The sequence below is a fragment of the Vulpes vulpes genome, chromosome 8 (genome assembly GCF_048418805.1).
Source record: "Vulpes vulpes isolate BD-2025 chromosome 8, VulVul3, whole genome shotgun sequence".
In the NCBI taxonomy this organism is placed as follows: domain Eukaryota; kingdom Metazoa; phylum Chordata; class Mammalia; order Carnivora; family Canidae; genus Vulpes; species Vulpes vulpes.
The window spans coordinates 42,202,493-42,222,595 of NC_132787.1; the positions used below are offsets into that span (position 1 = coordinate 42,202,493).

The following is a 20,103-nucleotide window of genomic DNA, read 5'->3' on the forward strand; positions in this document are numbered from 1 at the left end:
GAGACCCAGAATATGTATCTTGAGGCTGGAGCTAAGAGTGTGGCCTTAATTGTTATGGAAGGGAAGAGGAGAAGAGGTAATAAAAAGTCCGTGTCTCCTTCCCATTGGCCAATCTTCACAAAATTTCCTTAACCCTATGGAAGGAGTCCTTCAGTCCCTTTGGCTCTCTGAGCCCAGGTTCTGGTTCTTTCTGCTTTCCTTTTCTCCACCCCCATCACGCTAAAATCACTCAACGCTACTGCGGCTCTCTCCATTAAAGATGAACAACGGATCATCTTTCATCGCATGGCAACCTCTTAGCTCTCTCTCCCCTCAGCAAAGCATGACGGGAGTCTCTCCTCTGGTCCTGCCTCCGTCTTCTTTTTTTTTTTTTTTTTTTTCTCTCGTCCCCTTTTCCAGAATTAAACCCTAAATGAAGATCTTCCTAGCTAGCTTTGACTTAAGGATGGGGTTTAGCGACCCACGGCGACGCTCCCATCAGCCTCGCAGAAGGGGCGGTTTCCAAAGAAAACTACAGCTCCCATGAGGCATCAGGCTAAAGCAACCACAGAGCATCACGGAAGTCGTAGGCTCCCTTCTCCACAATCCCTTTCATTCTTCAAAGGCGAAAACTACAAATCCCAGGGAGCCCCAATACGAGCACGCCTGCGCAAGAGCCCCGAGAGCGGGGTGGGGGTGGGGCGCCCCGGCGGCGGGGGGCGGGGTCCGAGCGGGCTGTGTGGAGGCTTCAGAGTCCCGGCGCCATTTAGCGTGGAGAGTTTCCCCGGCGGACGCGGCTCTTCACCCTCGGCCACTCTGCACCCCGCATCTTCGGTGACAGAAGGCGCCTGGTGGGGGTGACTACTCTTTCCACTCCCTGACTCCCTTCACCCAGTCCTCTCGGTCTCCCCGACTCTCGGCCCAGAGAAGCAGCGGAGCTCGGGCCCCGCGGTGAGCGGCCCTCCCCTCCCCACCGTTCCCTCCCTCAGTCAGCCCCCGGCACCGGCCCGGACGGAGACGGGGGTTTGCCAGGCCCGGGGCGGGCGGGGAGGCCTCGGGGAAGGGGGGGCCCGCTCCTCAGGCACCGAGGCTTCGTCGCTTCGGCTCTTTCCGTCCGGGCGATGGGCGCCCTGTGAGACTGTCCCCCGAGCTGGGGGCGCGTGTGGGAGGAAGCGACCGACCGACTGACTGACCGGATCCCCGGCCGGCCCTCCTCGCCTCTCTCGGCCCCTCCCACTCTCCGCGGCTCCCGGGCCGCCGCCGCCCGGCGGTCGGTGCTCGTCCGTTCTTGGCGTCGCCGCCGCCCCGGGGCCTAACCCGCCCGGCTTGGGAAGCGGCGGCGGCGAGGACCTGGAGCCGCCGCCGCATCCGCCTCGTCCCAGTGCCGGCTGCCCGCCCTGCCCCTCATGACTGCGGCGCCCCTGCCGCTCCCGCCTTCCGGGCCGCCGCTCGCCGCAGGATGGATGCGGACCGTGAGGCGCTAACCCCCGCCCGCCCGCCGACGAGCCCGCCTCGTGAGCCGCAGCAGCCGCCGCAACTGGGTCCCGGGGCCCGCGTCTCCGTCGGGTCGGCTTGTCAGTGCTGAGTGAGGAGCCGTCCGGGTGCACCGGAGCCCGCCGGGAGCCCGCAGCGGGACCCGCACGCCTCGCCGTCCGTCGGGCGCGGCCCCTCGCCCTCCCTTCGTTCACAAGTTCGAGCCCGCTCGCTCGCTCCTGCGGACCGACCATGTCTGGTGGCGCCGCAGAGAAGCAGAGCAGCACTCCGAGCTCCCTGTTCCTCTCGCCACCGGCGCCCTCCCCCAAGAATGGCTCCAGCTCCGACTCCTCGGTGGGGGAGAAACTGGGCGGCGCGGCGCCCGAAGCTGGGGCCGGCCGCACGGAGGAGTACCGGCGTCGCCGCCACACCATGGACAAGGACAGCCGTGGCGCGGCGGCGACCACCACCACCACCGAGCACCGCTTCTTCCGCCGCAGCGTCATCTGCGACTCCAACGCCACGGCGCTGGAGCTGCCCGGCCTCCCTCTGCCTCTGCCCCAGCCCGCGGTGTCGGTGGCTGCGCCGCAGAGCGCCCCGCCGGAGCCGCCCCGTGAGGAGACCTTGACGGCCGCCGCCGCCGTGCAAGTAGCCCAGCCGCCCCCCGCCGCTGCCGGCCCCGGGGAGCCAGTCAGCTCAGGCCCTGCCGCTGCCGCCGCCGCCCCCAGCAGTGCCGGCAGAGATCGGCAGGCGTCCCAGCCCAACCATGTGGGGAGCAAAGAGGAGCCTTCGGCGGCCAGGAGCGGCAGCGGCGGCGGCAGCGCCAAGGAACCACAGGAGGAGCGCAGCCAGCAGCAGGATGATATCGAAGAGCTGGAGACCAAGGCCGTGGGAATGTCCAACGATGGCCGCTTTCTCAAGTTCGACATCGAAATTGGCAGAGGCTCCTTTAAGACCGTCTACAAAGGTCTGGACACTGAAACCACGGTGGAGGTCGCCTGGTGTGAACTGCAGGTATGGATGGCCCCATCGCTTACGGTGGTTTGGAGCTACGTTTGGCTCGACTAAGCCAGTTACTCCCAATTCCTCCTTTAAAGTCGTTCTTTTAACTATTCGCTCCCGCGGCGGGCAGGGGTGGAGGGGAGTGGGGAGGGGGCAACTTTGAAAAGAGATTGAAACTAGAATTTGGGGCATGTACCTACGTAGGATAAGAGTTACTGGTAACCAGAGAGGCTTGCCACTTAGGGAAGGAGTGGTGAAAATCATCTTAGTACAAACGCATTACCTACTTGTTATTGTTTTAGTGTTTGGCAGGAAACCCGGAATTAGTGGGAAAGTTTCTGAGTTAGGAAAGTACAGTCTTCTTGCCCCGTGCGTTTCAGTCTTAGCAGAGGCTCTGCACTTTTGAGCTGCTGGTGTGTTACATGCGAGTTTCCATCCCCGAGATCAGGCTGTACTTTTCAAATAGGAACGACTTCGTGCCTCAATGACCTTACTTGGGATATATCTTAGTTGGTAATTGCACAGGCATTTAACATAAACCATAGAAAAGACTTTCTTCTCTCGGTAAATGCTTTGGGGCTAGAAAGGTACAATAAGTGTTTGATATTGTTCTACCTAATGATGCTTAATTAAGCCTGTTGGTAGCTGGTAGTTTTCTGACAGCGTTAATTAAAACTAGTATGTCTTCGGGATCCCTGGGTGGCTCAGCGGTTTAGAGCCTGCCTTCGGCCCAGGGCCTGATCCTGGAGACCCGGGATCGAGTCCCACATCGGGCTGCCTGCATGGGGCCTGCTTCTCCCTCTGCCTGTGTCTCTGCCTCTCTCTCTTTCTCTCTCTGTGTCTCTTGTGACTAAATAAATAAAATCTTAAAACAAAACAAAAAAAAAACTAGTATGTCTTCAGCCCATTCACTATCCCCTGAATAGTACACGAGCCCATGTAAAGTTCTGTAAGTGGTTTGAGAGTTGGAACATCACTACGGTTATTGTTATGAATTTAAGCCAGACTTTTTCCAGGAGTCCAAAGGACTCAAATGCTTTGCTTTTTTAACGTCTCGGGGAGGTTTTCATGGTGTAAATAATGGTGTGTCATTCTGGTTGACAAGTATATTCTATGTTTAAATAGCTAGGTTTGGGTAACTTGTTGCTTGACCTATAGCAACTTGATTGAATGTGTCCTCATCCAGAAGTGAACGGAGATTATTGGAAGAAGCAGAGTTCCACTGAAAAAGTCAGTTACATTATAGACGAAAAATGCTGATATCCTTATTCTTGTCAAGAAAATGGACCTGAATGGACTAAAATAGGATATGAATGTTACTGAATAGTCTAGTTTATTTTATCCATAAACTAATATGTCAGTACTTTGAATGTCACCCTACAAATGACCAAGGCCATATCAAATGTGAAGGGAAGTTAGCATGTGGAAGGAAGTGAACTTAAAGACTGGCAAGTTCTTTAGGAACATAATAATTTCTTAAGTTTTACAGCAAATGATGTAGAACTACTAAGGCATTGTGAAATAAAAACTATTTTTGGCAGTTTATATTGGGTGCAGACGTTTTTTAAAAAGTCTTGTCAAGCCATAGCCTTATTTTTATTGGACAGTCCTCAAAAACTGATTCCTTTTGGTTTACAGGCAAAAATTCCATTTATACACTTTTTTTTTTTTTTTGGTACAGGGGTGCCTATTGCTGCTGATCTTGGATTTTATTCTTCTGTTAAGGTTTTATTTGAATAGGTGCTTTTTAGATAAATTTTATTTGGTTACCTTACTTTCTTAAGACTGGACCCAAGTAAATGTTGAGCACTTTATGGATTGTGTTAGTTTCAATTACTTAACTTTGAAGACTTACAGAATATAATGTGTGTTTTCCTTAATCACCTGGATTTTTTTTTAATGATTTTATTGATTTATTTGAGAGAGTGTGTGCCAGGACACAAGGTGTGGGGGAGGGGCAGAGAGAGGAAAACAAGCAGACTACCCTGCTCCCCAAGCAGGGAACTAGTCTTGGGGCTCCATCCCAGGATCCTGAGATCAAGACTTGAGCCAAAGGCAGGCACTTAACCAACTGAGCCACCCAGGCACCCCTCACCTGGAATTTTTTGATAGTTTATTTATCTTGAAATTAATGATACAGTGGAAGAAATCAGTTTGTCTGATGTCATAATAATTTTGTCTAAGCTTCTCAGCTTTTCTTTGAATTCATGGCTTTTCTCTGTCTAGGCATGGCATGGTCAAATTAAAGAGTATCTGATACCTTATCATATCACCATATTATTTTTAAAGCAGTTCAGGATTTGACAGCAGAACCAAATACATCCTAGCTCTTTGAATGGTACCCTAGTTTAGGAACTTCCATATGTCATTTGACCCTGTTTGTACAATTTTTCATTTTGTTTTTTGAAATATGATTTTCCTAGCCTTTATAGCAGTATGTCGGGTAGTATTTTTGGTTTCTTGACCAGGATGTTTGCCTAATAACCTATTCATTAGATGACTGAGTTTTTGGATACAAATTAAAGGACTAGTCAAGGGATTACTGAAACATTGAAAAGAAAGGAAGGCTTTTTCACTAAAAGTATACATCTAATATACATATTTTTCTATAGAAAGAAAAATATTCAGTTATTAAGTTAAAAATCTTAGTGTATTAAAATTGGAAGAAATTATTCTGCCTGACTACTTGATAAAGAACTTGAAATTACAGAGCAGGTAAATGACTTGCTTAGAATCGTAAAGAACAAATTTTAAACTGGTTAGGATCTGATGATTTGGGAAATGTTAAAGCATTTGTTAGTCTCGTACATGGCTAATTAGTGCATCTCAAATGAGGCTATTGTATTTTGGTGTGAAAGTCACTGTCAGATTTCTTTAGAATTCTGTAAACATAGCAAATTCTATTCTTTGGTTTGGATATTGATTTTATCAATTCAAGTATATAAATAGACTTTTTGGGACGGAGAATGAGTGAATGTGGTATACAAATCAAACTTGTTTCCATCAAGCTAATTTTTAGAGTCACAATATGCGTAACTATTAAAGTAAGTATTAATTCCTAATAAATAATATTAAGTAATACTTAAGATACCAAGGATCTTAAGTACTAACTTTAATCCTTTAAGATACAGATTTCTTTGCTTGATTTTGTTAGGCAAATGACATGCCTTAATTTTAATACTCAGTTTCTTTGGTCAGAAAATGTTAGTGCTGGATTTTGCAGAGTTTATATTGCTTTTCTATGGAAGGATTTAAGAAATGTAGCATAATTTTCTTAAGAAAATGTATTTCTACTGAGATTTGTAAATGATTTTACTTTCTTTAGTACTTTTCTCCCAAATTGCTTCTAAATAAAGTTCACATGGTAACTTGATATATTCGCTTTGTACATTGATAAGATTGTTTCCAGTTTGGAAGGGAAAGTCAAATTTTGTTTAACCTGCAATATTCCTAGTGCTTGGCTCTGGCTTTCTCCCCCACCCCCTAAGTAAATTAAGGGTCATATCTCATCAAGAGCATAGGATATATTTTTGGGACTTAATTTCCATTTTTTTTTTTTTTTAAGTTGAAGTATAGTTGACGCACAATGTTACATTAGTTTCAGGTGCACAGGTTTAAATTAATGTTTTCATAAAAAGTTTAGCAGTGCTGCAGAAATGTGATGTGGTTCTGTGATTAAGAAACCGTAACTTATTTCTTTGCTTTAGTTCTTAAAATAACTCCTTGAACTGAATCTTCCATTTGAATATTGATAGCTTTTTTTGCCTTTATTTTTTACATTTGTGCCAAATTCCTTGTTTTTCAGGATGAGAATCTTCAGTAATTTTCAGGACCAGGAACAAGATTCCTGGGAATAGTCTGCAGGTTTTTTTGTTTTAAAGTCTCAGAGTTAGTGATGAGTATGGGCAACATTGAGATAACACAAGTGTAACTGCTATGCAAATTAAAGAATGATTGGTAACTTGCTTGAAGTAATCCTTTTTTCCTATTAACAAGACAGTGTAATTAAAGACAGGATAATTTTGGTTAGGTAATATAATGATTTAAAATATACATAAATTTATTGCTGTAGGTTATCTCTGTAACCTTTGGGGCAGAGATATTGAGAATTATATCTAAGTTGATTTTTCAATGATTTTTTCTTACTTGGTGTTAAAGTTTTAAATGTTTTCTACTTACTTTTTTTCTCTCATGATAAGTATCACAGCTGTTCCTAGTGAAGGGTGTTTTTGTGTAAAACAAATGGGGAATCTGTTGTATGGTGATTGAGTTCATTTCTTGATTATCTAGGTTTTAGTGCAAGATCCTGGTCATTTGAAAGTCATTCTACTTAATCTCTATGGAAACATTCAACTAAAACTGGGCTCTCTTTTTTTTTTTTTTTTTTTGGGCTCTCTTTTTTAGAAATTATTCTAAACCTGTTGTTTGGGTTTTATAATAGCTTTTCAGTGTGTTTTATTTTTATTTTTTTAATTTTTATTTATTTATGATAGTCACAGAGAGAAAGAGAGAGAGAGGCAGAGACATAGGCAGAGAGAGAAGCAGGCTCCATGCACCAGGAGCCTGACGTGGGATTCGATCCTGGGTCTCCAGGATCACGCCCTGGGCCAAAGGCAGGGGCTAAACCGCTGCGCCACCCAGGGATCCCCTTTTCAGTGTTTTAGATAAAGCTGTAAAAGTAGCAAGAGTGGTTATGTTCAAATTATACTTCCTAAAAATGTTAGTATAACATGAAAAAATTCATAATAGCTATTAGGTTTTGTGGTAACAGCTCTTTATATTTACTTATGTAGCATCTTGCATTTTATTTTTCTTTCTTTTTTTTTTTTTTAAACAGGACCACTGTAATGTGCAGGAATAGGTGAGACTTACCATGCGTGACCTGAATTTAGATTTGAAGAGGGCTTTATTTTTCTGCAGTGTAACAAGTCATTAAGAACTTAACTGCCTGAATTCAAATGCTGACTCAGCTAATGATTCTGTCACTTTGGGAAACATCTGTGCTAGTTTCCTATCGATAAAATGGAATGTAATAAGAGTACCTACTTGATAGAGTTGTGACTATTAAATGAATTACATAAATATAAAACATTTAGGACAGGGCCTGGCACATAAGTGTTAACTATGATGATACATCAGGTTTTTAGACTGTTTTTTTTTTTTGAGGCTGTGAACATTTTGTTTGATTTGTCTATATTCTTGAAAATTCATGTAGCAAAACTCTTATTGTTGCTTATCATTTTTAGGGGGAACTTTGGAGTTGAACATATTATCATCAGTGCTTTGAAATTCTTTAGCTTTGCCTGTATTCTAGCCTAACTTTGTAATTTCATGACCTGTCACTATCTCAGATGCCAGACTTTTTGAATTTGCTAAGATGTTTTTCCTTTTGGGATCATTCTTATGATATTCTTCAAAATAATTGGAAACTGTTTATATTCTTTGGCTACTTTAACCAGTCCTTGAGCTCTTTGAAGATATAAGTAGATTCTCAGTGTACTTTAATAAATACTATGTTCTTTTCTAAGTTAGAAGTAGTTGTAGATCTTAGAGTTGTTTTATCCATACTCTTTTCCTCTCTTTGGTCCACAGCAGATTTTCTAATCTTGTATTTGGAGAGTTCACTGTAGTATAACACAATACTATATAATGGAAAAGACCTCTAAGGCAGAACATTTGAGTTCTCTGGTACTCAGTTTTCTGACCCTGAGTAAGGAATTTAATTTGTAATGCTGATTTATTAGTAATATGACCTAACTGGATTTTTTTTTTTAAGATTTTATTTATTTGAGAAAGAGTGAGAGCTAGAGTGAGAGAGAGAGTACAAGCACATACAGAGGGAGAGAGAGAAGCAGATTCCCCACTGAGCAGGGAGCTTGATGTGGGGCTCAATCCCAGGATCCTGGGATCATGACCTGAGGTAAGGGTAGTCACTTAGAAGACAGACACCCAGGCACCCTGACTTAACTAGATTGTTGAAGATAACTGAAAAACTGTGTGAGGGTACTTTGTGAAGTGTTACAGATAATGAAAGGATAATGGTGCTTTAAAAAAAATCCATTTTGAAAAGGTTTATGTTGTCACTTGTTACAAATTGGGTTGACTATTTTGAACTACTTAAAGTTGGGTTTTAGGACATGCAAGAGAAAATTAGGGGAAAGGCACTGGAATTATAATGTTTGAGTTAATAAGCTACATTAGAAAGATATAATTGCTTTGTTCACAACTTTGTTTAGCTCTGGGAAAGTTAAAAAGCAAAATTTTAAAAATCTGGAAGAGAATAGCACTCATTCATATTCTAGTATTGACATGGATTCTTTCTATCCCCACCTTTTCCTAATTGATCTCAACTGGATTAATCCAAATAAAAATCAGTAAAGAAATAAAGTTCCTAGTTAGAAAAAAAAATTGGTTTTTAGGAACTTTTTGGTTTTTCAGTTTTAGGAATTTTATAAAATTTTAAGAAAAAGGGGAGCAGATTGAAGAGAAGTTGCCAGAAGCTCTTCTTAAGAGTTTTATTATTTGGGAGAGGGTGGTGTCTTTATCAGGTGGCTTACTTAATATTGTATGTACTTTTTAAAAAATTGGTTATTTGATATTCTGCATGAGAGGAATGATGTCAGTAATTTGCTTTGTTCTGTAATTGACTTATTTGATCATATCTCCACCTTAATTTATATTCATTTAGATTTTTCAGATAGTCTTTTTTTTTTCTTTTCTTTTTTTTTTTTTTTAAGAGGTGGGGACAGAGGGAAAGAATCTTAAGCAGAGTCCATGCCCGTACACAACTGACCTCACAATCCTGAGATCATGACCTGAGCTGAAATCACCAGTTGGATGCTTAACCAACTGAGCCATCCAGGCACATTTCAGATGAGGTTTCATAAAGATTTTATTTTTTGACATTGTGACGTGAATCTTGGTATTGTAAGATTGACATATTAGGTGTGCTATACTAAATGTGCTTAATAATTTTTAGGAAAGAATCCTCAGTTAAACTGTCATCACAAGCAGATACAGTTTTTCGAGGAATTCAAGAATTCTTAAGAAATTTAAGAATTTAGGAATAATTTAAGAAAGTGTTTAGAAATCTACTTGGTAAAATCATCAGATTAGTGAAGAAAAACCACACTAATTATTTCTGTAGAAATAATTGCTTTTATGCAGCCAAGGTTCAGCTTCTCAGAGATAGGCGATTTCTTTTTTGTCAGTATGTGCATGGTGGATGGTCTTGTGTTACTTAAACACAAACTAATATATGAACTAAGCAGTGAGAGGTGAAACTAATTAGTAAATCAAATCGTTATTGATATGCTTGGGATAATAAGATCACCTTAATGGCTAATAGTTTTGTGTTAAATAACCTGATATATCCATCTCTGTCTGGATATTCTCCTTATTTGGACTGGTCATTGTGGATGAAAGTAAATTTGGGAAATTCACAGGTCATCTCTTTGACATGCTGAAGATATCCTAGACATCATTATCATATTTATATTTACATGCTCTTTGAATGCTTCACACACCTCTCCCACACAAATACTCAACTATAGGAAACGGAGAGTAAACAAAATGATTTTAGGTAGATTTGCATAGTAATAATAGTGGAGAATGGATTTAAGGTGTACAAGGGATGTGTAGAGTTTAGTTAGGGGTACGAATATGAGACCTCTGCAGCCTGAATGAGGGCAGTAGTGGTTAAAAGAATCTTTAAGTATTTTGGAGATAAAATATGCAGAGTTTAGTGATGAATTGGCATTTGGAGGAAAAATAAAGCACAGATAAAAGGGTAGAGATAGATGATTGTGCTGTCAACTGAGAGAATAAGAATTAAGGGTTTTGTTTTGGGGGAGGGGAAAGGCTATGGAGATCTATTCAGTTGACATGTTAAGTCTGAGGTACTTGGGAAACCTCCTGAAAGAAGTTCAGTAGGCAATTGTCTTTATCAGGTGGCTTACTTAATATTGTGTGTACTTTTTAAAAGATTGATTATTTTATATTCTACATGAGAGGAACATTACTGAAGCTCATTACATTACTGAAGCTCAAAGAATAGGTTCAAGGTAAAGCTATAGATTCCCAAATGTCTGTTAGTCATAGCTGAAATAATGCAAGTACATGAAATCATCCAGGGAGAGGATATATCTAAATACATAGAGATGGAGGAAGAGATAGGGGATGATAATTTTCCCAGGGCAAAATAGGAATAATTAACAAGTGGACAGAGGATTAAAAGAGACCAGGGGTTGGGCTAACTAGAACACTAGAAGAATGGCAATATCAAGGGAATAAAATTTTAAGAAAGGATTATAGTAGAGAAATCCAATTTGCATAGTAGTAATTTTGGAGAATAGATTTTAGAAGGACTAGAAAAGAATTATAGAGAATAGTTAGGCTTTGGAAATTGTTTATTGCATTTGGGTATTAAGTCATTAACAGCAAAATTCAGGAATATCTAAGAGGAGATATGAGCAAGGGTAGGTGTAAGTCACCGATAACATCCTAGATATATATACTGTTTGCTAGCCTCCTGTGGCTATTTAACTTAATTAAAATAAAATTTTAAAACTCAATTCTTTGCACTAGCCACATTTCAGGCACTCAAAAGCCATGTGAGTGTACCATATTGGATGGTACAGATATAGAGCATTTCCATCATTGTGGGGAGTTCTGTTGGAACATGCTGTATCTAGATCTTGGGTAGAGTTGTGTTTTTTTTTTTTCAATAGCTTGATTGAGATATAATTTGCACATCATAAAGAACATACAGTGTGGGGCACCTGGGTGGCTCAGTTAAGCATCTGACTCGATTTTGGCTCAGGTCATCATGATCTCAGGGTTGTGAGGTCAGTAGCACACTGGATGTGGACCCTGCTTAAGATACTTCTCTTCCTTTGCCCCTCTGCTGCGCCCCCTCCCTCCCGAAATATACACACAGCATAGTGCTTTTATAGCTTAAATTACATATTTAAAAAATGTATGTATTCTGTATTAATAAAAAATTTTTTTGGGGGAAAAGATAAGCAAAGGATGTTATCACAAACTCAAATATATGTGCAGAATTAACAGATTTACATATATCACGTTATGCTCCAGATATTTGGTGATCTTACAATTTCAGAATAGTGGAAAATTTGTGGTGGATTTAAGGGAGTGGCTGAGGAAGGTTAAGAACTAGAGATAATAAGAGTAGGCTATTTCTTTAGACAAGTTTGAATGAGTATGGGTCAAGAAAGATTGGCTAAGTAGAAGGCATGATCAAGGATGAGATGGATAGATAAGGAAAAGGTCTTTAAAACTTGAAACACTGAAATATAGTATTTGCTTACTCTACTTCATTATCTGTGTTAAGTTTCTGTTCTAAGCTAATTGTTTTATTTTTGGTTATTCTTTATGAATAGTTAGGTTTAGTCCAAATAAGTTTTCATACTTCATGCTATTTATTAACTAGTGTTCAGAAGAATACTTACCAGAATACTCTTTGAAAGTAATGTTTTGATTAAAGTGTTTTTACATTTACGTAATAGTGTGGTGATACATACTTTATAAGTGAGCATCTCTCTGAAATAACCATCTTTGTCACTTGAGGATACAGCCAGATTTAAAATAAAATTTTATCATAGGAAAGATTCTGAGTTACTATACTGTTTCTAGGATGTGGTAAAAATGCGCTTTTCTATAACAAAAGCCCTAAATACTGCGTACCTTTCTTCAGGCCTTTTTTTTTTTTTTTTTTCCAAAATGTACCTTACTAATTAATCTGGAAAAGTGTTAATAATCACTAATACCGGAACGCCTTGGTGGCTCAGTGTGAGTGTCTGCCTTTGGCTCAGGGCATGATCTTGGAATCCTGGAATTGAGTTTCATTTTGGGGTCCCTGCAAGGAGCCTGCTTCTCCCTCTGCCTATGTCTCTGCCTCTCTCTCTGTCTCTCATGAATAAATAAATGAAATCTTAAAGAAAATCACTAATACCTAGCTAATAAGAGCCTTTTTTTTGGCAACAGGCACAGTGCTGTTTTATTTATTAATAATTTAATTATTAAATAATTATTTGTAATTCTCATAATAGTATAAGGCATATGTTTTCTTAATTTTATATCTGAAGAAACTAACTCAGTTTTAATAACTTATTTAATTAAGATCATGGCATATTTTGTTTTTTCCACTGCAGAATGCTTCAGTTAAACCAGGAAGAAGAGTTTGAATTCTTGTGGAATTCTAAGTCCTTTTGCTTTACTTAGCAATTATAACTAATTCTTGAGCATCTTATACCTTTACTTTCACTTCATGAAATAAATCTTTATTTAAATGTTCTTTTAGCTTTATATGTAGATACTATAAGGAGGGAGATGGCAGGGCTTTTTAAATGAACTTTTATTGTGTGTTCAGAGTTTTTTAGATGCTATTTTCATCCATTGGCTATCACAGGATGTTCTGTTTACATTTAAGTATTTAAGGTGAAGCAACATTTCTGTGGTCTATGTGTATCAGATTTCCTAATAGAGACAAATTGAGTGGCTGTAGTGTTAGTACGATTTTTGTCAGTGCTCTTTAACAACTTCTATGTATATTGTTCATTTTCAAGTATTACATTGTATGTAAAAATTAAATTTCTAAATTCCTAAAGTTGTTAGGTACCGATGCTATTTTTTACTTAACCAGGAAAGCAGAATTAAAGGATGTTGGAGTATTTAATGAATAGATCAACATGTTGTTACTGTATAATTAACATAGGACTTAGTTTTATTTGTGGAGATTGAAGTTATAACTAGTTTAGTTCTTGATACTGATGGTATGAATTGACCTTCTTCCTTGATTTAAAAAAAAAATCTTGTTACTTTTTTCCTTCACTGTGTAGTTTGACATATTACATATGCTCTTGAGAAGGATTTGGCTCTCATGTATGAGCTACAGATAGAAAGCTCATTTAAATTACATAATTATGTTTTGAAATCTTCTGGAATGTTTAATCAGCATTGTTATGGGAATAAGATGTTAGCTTACCTCCAGTAAGATTTCCAGATAAATGCGATTTTCTTCCTGAAGTATCAAGGCTTTGTATTAATTTAGTAAAACACTTGAAGTGTATCACTTGATATTATTTGCCTGTGTAATACACCAGCACAGACTAATAAGCATATCATGCCATCAGCCTGGATCCCTGTATGTTCTTTAGACTAAAATTGTTCTTTGAAGTCAGTCAGTTTCGCAGCCTGTTATACCAGGAGTAATCCATGCTTAGGCACATAAGATCTTGCCTCAAAGTATGGCAGATTGTTCAAAATATTCTTGTTTTGTTTAGAGTAACTGGGTCTGTAGGGGTTTTCAGCTTCAGCTATATAGAGTACAAATCACCCATCCTTCTTTCATCCCAACCATAGATTTAGGCTTTCATTCTCTTTTCCTTTAAGGTAAGTTGCATTATTTTGGTTGTTCAGGATGGGGGAGACTTTCCAGCCAGTGGTCCTCATTCAGGGCCATTTATTTTAAGTCTGTCAGAATTTCGAATAACAGTAAACTTAAAAGGGAAGGTCTTGGAATCTCCACACTTACCTTTTTTTGCATACTTCTACACACTTTCTCTTAGGTCAATCCCACTTAATATCATTGGTAGGGGTACTTTTATCAAGTCAAAAACAGAGTCTGCTCTGTACCTTCTCTGTTCGCTTCAATTACATTACTGAGAAGCATCACTCAACTGATTCTTCCCAGAACAAAGTAGGTGATGCCTAGGTGCATTGCTCTTTTCTGCCTAGACAAAAAAAGCCACCAGCAATTTTTTAAATGGTAGACTCTCAACTTAAATATTTGTTCTGCCTGACCAAGCATCCTATTACATAGAGGTGCTACTTTAGATATTACTTTTGGTATCATAAGTGGAGGGGGCAGGGCATAATGATACTCTGCTGGGGAGAATCTTGACCATTTTCTATCCCTCTTCTAAGAACAGAAGTCAAGCATCCATATTTGTCAAAAATACCACTATTACATAATGGCTTTCACAGATCTTACTGAATAATACTCTACTTGAGTATTTTATTTTAATGTTTTAAACATCTATCATCCTTAACCCTCTTCATATGTAAAAATGACAACAACCAGTACTTAGCTATTACACAATAGGAACTTTTTTCCTCTTTATGTGATAGATATACTAAAACCTCAAAAAACCTTTTTACTATGAAATACTTAACAGTTGTTCCAGATTGGGCCAGAAGCTGCCTTTTGTATCCTTTTTATTAACATGTCCCTGTCGTTTTTGGATGATGTCCTTATTTTCTGCACAAGATGTTCTTTCCCCACCCTGGCCCTGGACCAGCCATTTCTCCAAGGAGGCAGGTCCCTTATAGTATAGAATAGAATTCAGAAAGCAATGTCTGAGTTTGGATGTACTCATGGATACTGGGGCATCACAGTTTCCAGATTTTTAAGTGAAGAGTTAGGAAGTATTTATATGTATACATGAGTGCGTGTGCCTCTGTGTATATGTGTGCATATGTATATATTTTAAATATTTTATTTGAGAGAGAGAGCAGTGCAAGAGAAAGAGCACAGGAGCAGGGGGGAGAGGCAAAGGGAGAGGGAGAAGCATGCTCCCCATTTTAGCAGGGATCCCAGAATCCTGGGATCATGACCTAAGCCAAAGGCAGATACTTAACCAACTGAGCCACCCAGGTGCCCTTGATTAATTGATTTTCAATAAAGGTACCAAGGTAATTAGTGGAGGAAAGAAAATTTAGCATCCAGACTGAGATGTGCAGGTGTAAGTTACACACTGGATTTTGAAGACTTAGTAAAAAACAAAGTTAAAATATTCCAATTAAAAAAATTGATTACATGTTGAAACAATCATATTTGGATATATTGGGTAAATATATTTCATCTGATTCTTTTTACTTTTTTAAATGTGGCTACTTGACAATTTAACATTGCATGTGTAGTTCACATTGTTTCTCTTGGCCACCTCTGACCTAGACTATGTGTTAAAATAAAATGCTGTAAAAGAGCTCATGCTATAGTAAATTAAGTATACTACTTCCTTTAAAAAAAATGTTAGCACCTTCCTTTTTGTGGTTTCTTTTATTAGTACCCTTTACAAACCATAATTCTTTTGCTGTTGCTGAACAGAGAAATTTGGGTTTTTAAAGTCTTTTCTGTGGTGCTTTTAATATCTGATTATTTTATGAAATTGGCATTTTAGTCCTTTAAAATTTTATCTTGTATTTTGTTATTTACCAAATGTCTGTATCAGAAATACTTCTTGTGGTCTTGTTCTTTCAGTATTTTAGTTGTTGCTAAGAATGTTAGAAGTCAGTTTTTATTGCAAATATCTTGAAATATTTGGTAAATACTTTTGTCTATTTTGCATAAACTGCTAGTACATGTTTAGATGTATACTGAATATGTAAACTTGCTGCTTTATTTATATTTTTAAATTATTTCTGGCCATTGTGTCTCCTTAAACTTGTTAACCAACTTAGTGCCCATATTCATATTTTAATGAAAGTGAGAAAAAGGTTAAGTTGATTTTTGATATCTTTTGCTTATGAAAGAGATAGCATTTGTAGTTCAACTATTTACGTTAACTTTTTCCCTAAAGAGTTGATTCATGGCCAGGTGAATAAGGGTGAAAAGATTAGTGAAAAGGGTACAGTAAATAGGGGTGTACAATAAAGGTGAAAAGATCAATGAAAACATCTCTAATTGCTTTATTTTCATAAAGCTCTAAAATACTTCTTTTTTTTTTTTAAGATTTTATTTATTTATTCATGAGAGACACAGAGAGAGGCAGAGACATAGGCAGAGGGAGAAGCAGGCACCATGCAGGAAGCCTAATGAGGGACTAAATCCCAGGACTCCAGGGCGTGATCCTGAACCGCTGAGCCATCCAGGCGTCCCAAGCTGTAAAATAGCTGAGATCCCAAAGCAGTGCTTTCTTTCCTTTCCTTTCCTTTCCTTTCCTTTCCTTTCCTTTCCTTTCCTTTCCTTTCCTTTCCTTTCCTTTCCTTTCCTTTCTCTTTTCTCTTTTCTCTTTTCTCTTTTCTCTTTTCTCTTTTCTCTTTTCTCTTTTCTCTTTTCTCTTTTCTCTTTATTCTCTCTTTTTCTTTTTCTTCTTTTTCTTTTTCTTTTTCTTTTTTAGCAGTGCTTTTCAAAATCTAAATAGTAATAATCACAGAAGCTTCCTTCACTTTTTGTATAAGGTTGTTTGATAGTCATTGTTTAGAAAATGCTAATTTGATTTTGACTCTGTTACTGGAGTCGTAACTTATTTCTACCTTAGGTTTTGTAATTATCCTTAAATCACACAAAATAATTTTGAAGTAATATTGAATTTTGAATAATTATAGAAGTAATATATTCTCATTGTAAAAATTAGGAAATTAGAGGAAAAGAAATATAAATAAATGACCTGCATTGAATCCCTATATCTGGAGATAAGTCTTGTTACCATTTCAAACAGTCTAATTTCTCTTCGTGATTTTTGTTTTTATAGTGTGATCATATTGTATGGTGGTAGTTTGCCTGTTTTACTGCATAGCAAAAGCATTTTCCTATTTAAAAATTTGACCTATTTAGATCAAAACAACAAATACTGTTTGTATACTTTAATCCTAATTGGGGTATGTGTTCCCCTAGTTTTGATTGTTCTGTATAGTGGCATAATTTGCCTGATTTACCTCACAAAAAAACACATTTCTTATGTTAAAAATAAGAAATTTTAGATAAAAATATGTATTATTTTTTGTAATTGTTTTTTGAGACTTTGTACTACTACTACACATGCAGTTGTGACATCAGTTTCAGAACTAACATTTTGATCTTAGAGTGTGTAACACTTGAATTCCTACTTGACTATGTATTTTTAATTCTCAAGAGAAAAATCAGTCAGAATGTTTGGCCCACAAATTGCTAACAATTAGTTACAACTGTCTAGTAAATTGGTCATTGATGCATTTGGTGATTATCAGCAGAAGTTTAAAAGTCATGGTTGATATATTGCGAAACTGATTTTTTTCACTCTCACCCTTTGTTCAGAAATTTGCAGAAAGTTCATTCACTACCTCTCATGATTTTGGGATGGTCAGAATATTTTATTTTATCATTTTTAAAAGATTTTATTTATTCATGAGAGAGGCAGAGAGACAGAGAGAAAGGCAGAGACATAAGTAGAGGGAGAAGTAGGCTCCCTGCAGGGAGCCTGATGTAGGACTTGATCCCAGGACCCTGGGACCACACCCTGGGCCCAATGCAGACACTCAACCACTGAGCCACCCAGCCTCCCGGTCAGAATATTTTTATTTTATTTTATTTTATTTTATTTTATTTTATTTTATTTTATTTTATTTTATTTTATTTTATTTTATTTATTTTATTTTATTTTATTTTATTTTATTATTTTATTTTATTTATTTTTTTATTATTTTATTTTATTTTATTTATTTTATTATTTTATTTTATTTTTATTATTTTATTTTAATATTTTATTTTATTTTATTTATTTTATATATATATTTTAAAGATTTTATTTATTTATTCATGAGAGAGAGAGAGAGAGAGAGAGAGAGGCAGAGACAGGCAGAGGGAGAACCAGGCTCCGTGCAGGGAGCCTGACGTGGGACTCGATCCCAGGTCCTCAGAAGACGGTGCTAAACTGCTGAGCCACCGGGGCTGGCCCCAGTCAGAATATTTTAAATCAGTAGTTTGCTTTTAGAACAGTGTTACTGTACTGGTACAGTTTTAAAGAGCCAAGTATTAGTACATCGAAAATTCTTTGAGGAAGGGTAATTTTGTATATTGACTAAACTACAAGAGAAAATGCCTTAGTGTGTTTTTTCTACTTCCTACCCCTGGGAAGTCCCCCCCCCCCCCCCCCCAGTAGAAACCATTGAAGTCTGTTGGCCGTCACAATACTTATACTGTATGCAGTAAACACCCTTGCAAGACTATCTGCAACCTGATCACACAAGAAATGATTCACCACACAGTTGCCAGAGGAGAAGGAAAAAAAAATTAACAGGCTTGTTTTTGGGGGTAAAGGAGAGAAATAAAGATTATATATCTAATTGATGAGTGTCCCATGGGCAAGAGCTGAACTAGAGATGTGTACAACTAGCAGCAGCAGTTGTGGAAAAAGTACAAGGCAAATAGCTCTCTCCATTAATTTACTTCTGTAGGTTAATTTTTTAAATATTCAAAATATTTATTATGGTTTTCATTTATAAAAATGTATATTTTTAAAGGGGTGGGAGATTGTTAAATACTTCATACTAGGCAGACCTTGTTATTAAGAACCCTTCCACTGTAGTAACTTCCTCCAGTTCCTACATTCACAAGTGTAGGGTACGTATATAAATATCCACGCACACACATCCACATACTGCCTCAAGAGCTGGGAAGACTCAAAGTTACTGGTCACACTACTGAGCCTCTGGTGGACTCATCCAAATGGCTCACCAGGAGAGCAACTGGCTTAGTTCCTTTTCTCCAGTCTCTCCCTTTACAGAGACTGAGAACCCAAAGTCATAGAGTTATATCCGACTTGTAAAAGCAAGAGGCTTCTGTCTGAGGATGAGGATAAGCAAAGTGGGAAAAAGGATGAAGCTAAGAACACCAAACACTTTTAGCTGGAGTTGTCTGTCACTGCAAGAGGTCAAGGGACTAGGGCAAAATAACTTAAAATCTTCTTCCTTTATTTAAATTGTGTTAAGTCTATTCTAGAGCATGCCAAAGATGTTTTTAAAATATAGGAAATTCTTAATGCATTTAAAGGGAGTTACTTCCTAGTTGTTTTTTACCCCGTTCCAGAAGCAATATATACTTAGGGACATCTTAGAAGACAGAAGAATAGAAACCAAAATAAGCCCACTAAAGTTCTGTCACTAAAAGACAATGCTAGTGTATCAGTTGGGAATATTTTCCTTTTCTCTCTCCCCTAAAATGGGTTTTATATTTATTCAACCAATATTTGTTAAACTCTATGTGCATGGTACTGTCTTAGTTGGCAAGTAGAGGAAAAAACCCTGCCCTCACAGAACTTATGTTTCTGCTGGCATCATGGGCATGTGTGTATGTATAATTTTATTTTATGATAATTTTATAATTCATCGGAATGTAGGAATTAGTATAAACATTTTAGCAGCTGCATGATAGTTCCTTATGCAGAAACACCATAATTTACCAATTGTTATTAAGTTATATTTTCTCTTATAAATACAGTAGGCATGAGTCTTATCTGTAAGATTGTAACTGTGAAATATATTCTAATTTTACTAAAATTTAATCTATTGTGACCTTACCTAATTGTGTTCATTATTATTCCCCTGTACAATTACTCCTCCCCCCAGTCTTTGGATAGCTTCATATATTCTAGTACATTTATCAGGAAAGGGCTTTCCAGTCTACTACCTACACTGCTTGTCAATGACATGCTATTTATAAGCCTGAAAAGTTCTTTCCAAGGCCAACTTATGGAGAACTGTGAGTATCCTATGCAGAATTTTCTAAAACAAAGTTCTTGCTGTCTTTGTCTCTCTCTTAACCCCACCACACCCCCATCCTCTTCTTCCACATGCCACTTCCAGTGGGATTAGGGGCAGGGGTATTCATCTTGATCTGGATGAATCCTCTGAGTCCAGTCCCTTCTTTTC

General features: G+C 38.5%; 1 protein-coding gene across 50 annotated transcripts in view; it reads left to right on the forward strand.

Annotated features, from left to right (window-relative positions):
* The first annotated feature begins 1,102 nt into the window (after positions 1–1,102).
* Positions 1,103–20,103, forward strand: part of WNK1 (WNK lysine deficient protein kinase 1) — a 150,210-nt gene continuing 131,209 nt past the window's right edge. For 48 of the 50 annotated variants that reach the window (XM_072766273.1, XM_072766276.1, XM_072766275.1 and 45 more), the window contains exon 1: positions 1,218–2,466. In XM_072766273.1, coding sequence (XP_072622374.1) covers positions 1,705–2,466 — 762 coding nt within the window. In that variant the 5' untranslated portion in view covers positions 1,218–1,704. Of the gene's footprint in view, positions 2,467–20,103 lie in introns of all 50 variants that reach the window. The other 2 variants (XM_072766308.1, XM_025995450.2) reach the window with 2 other exon arrangements.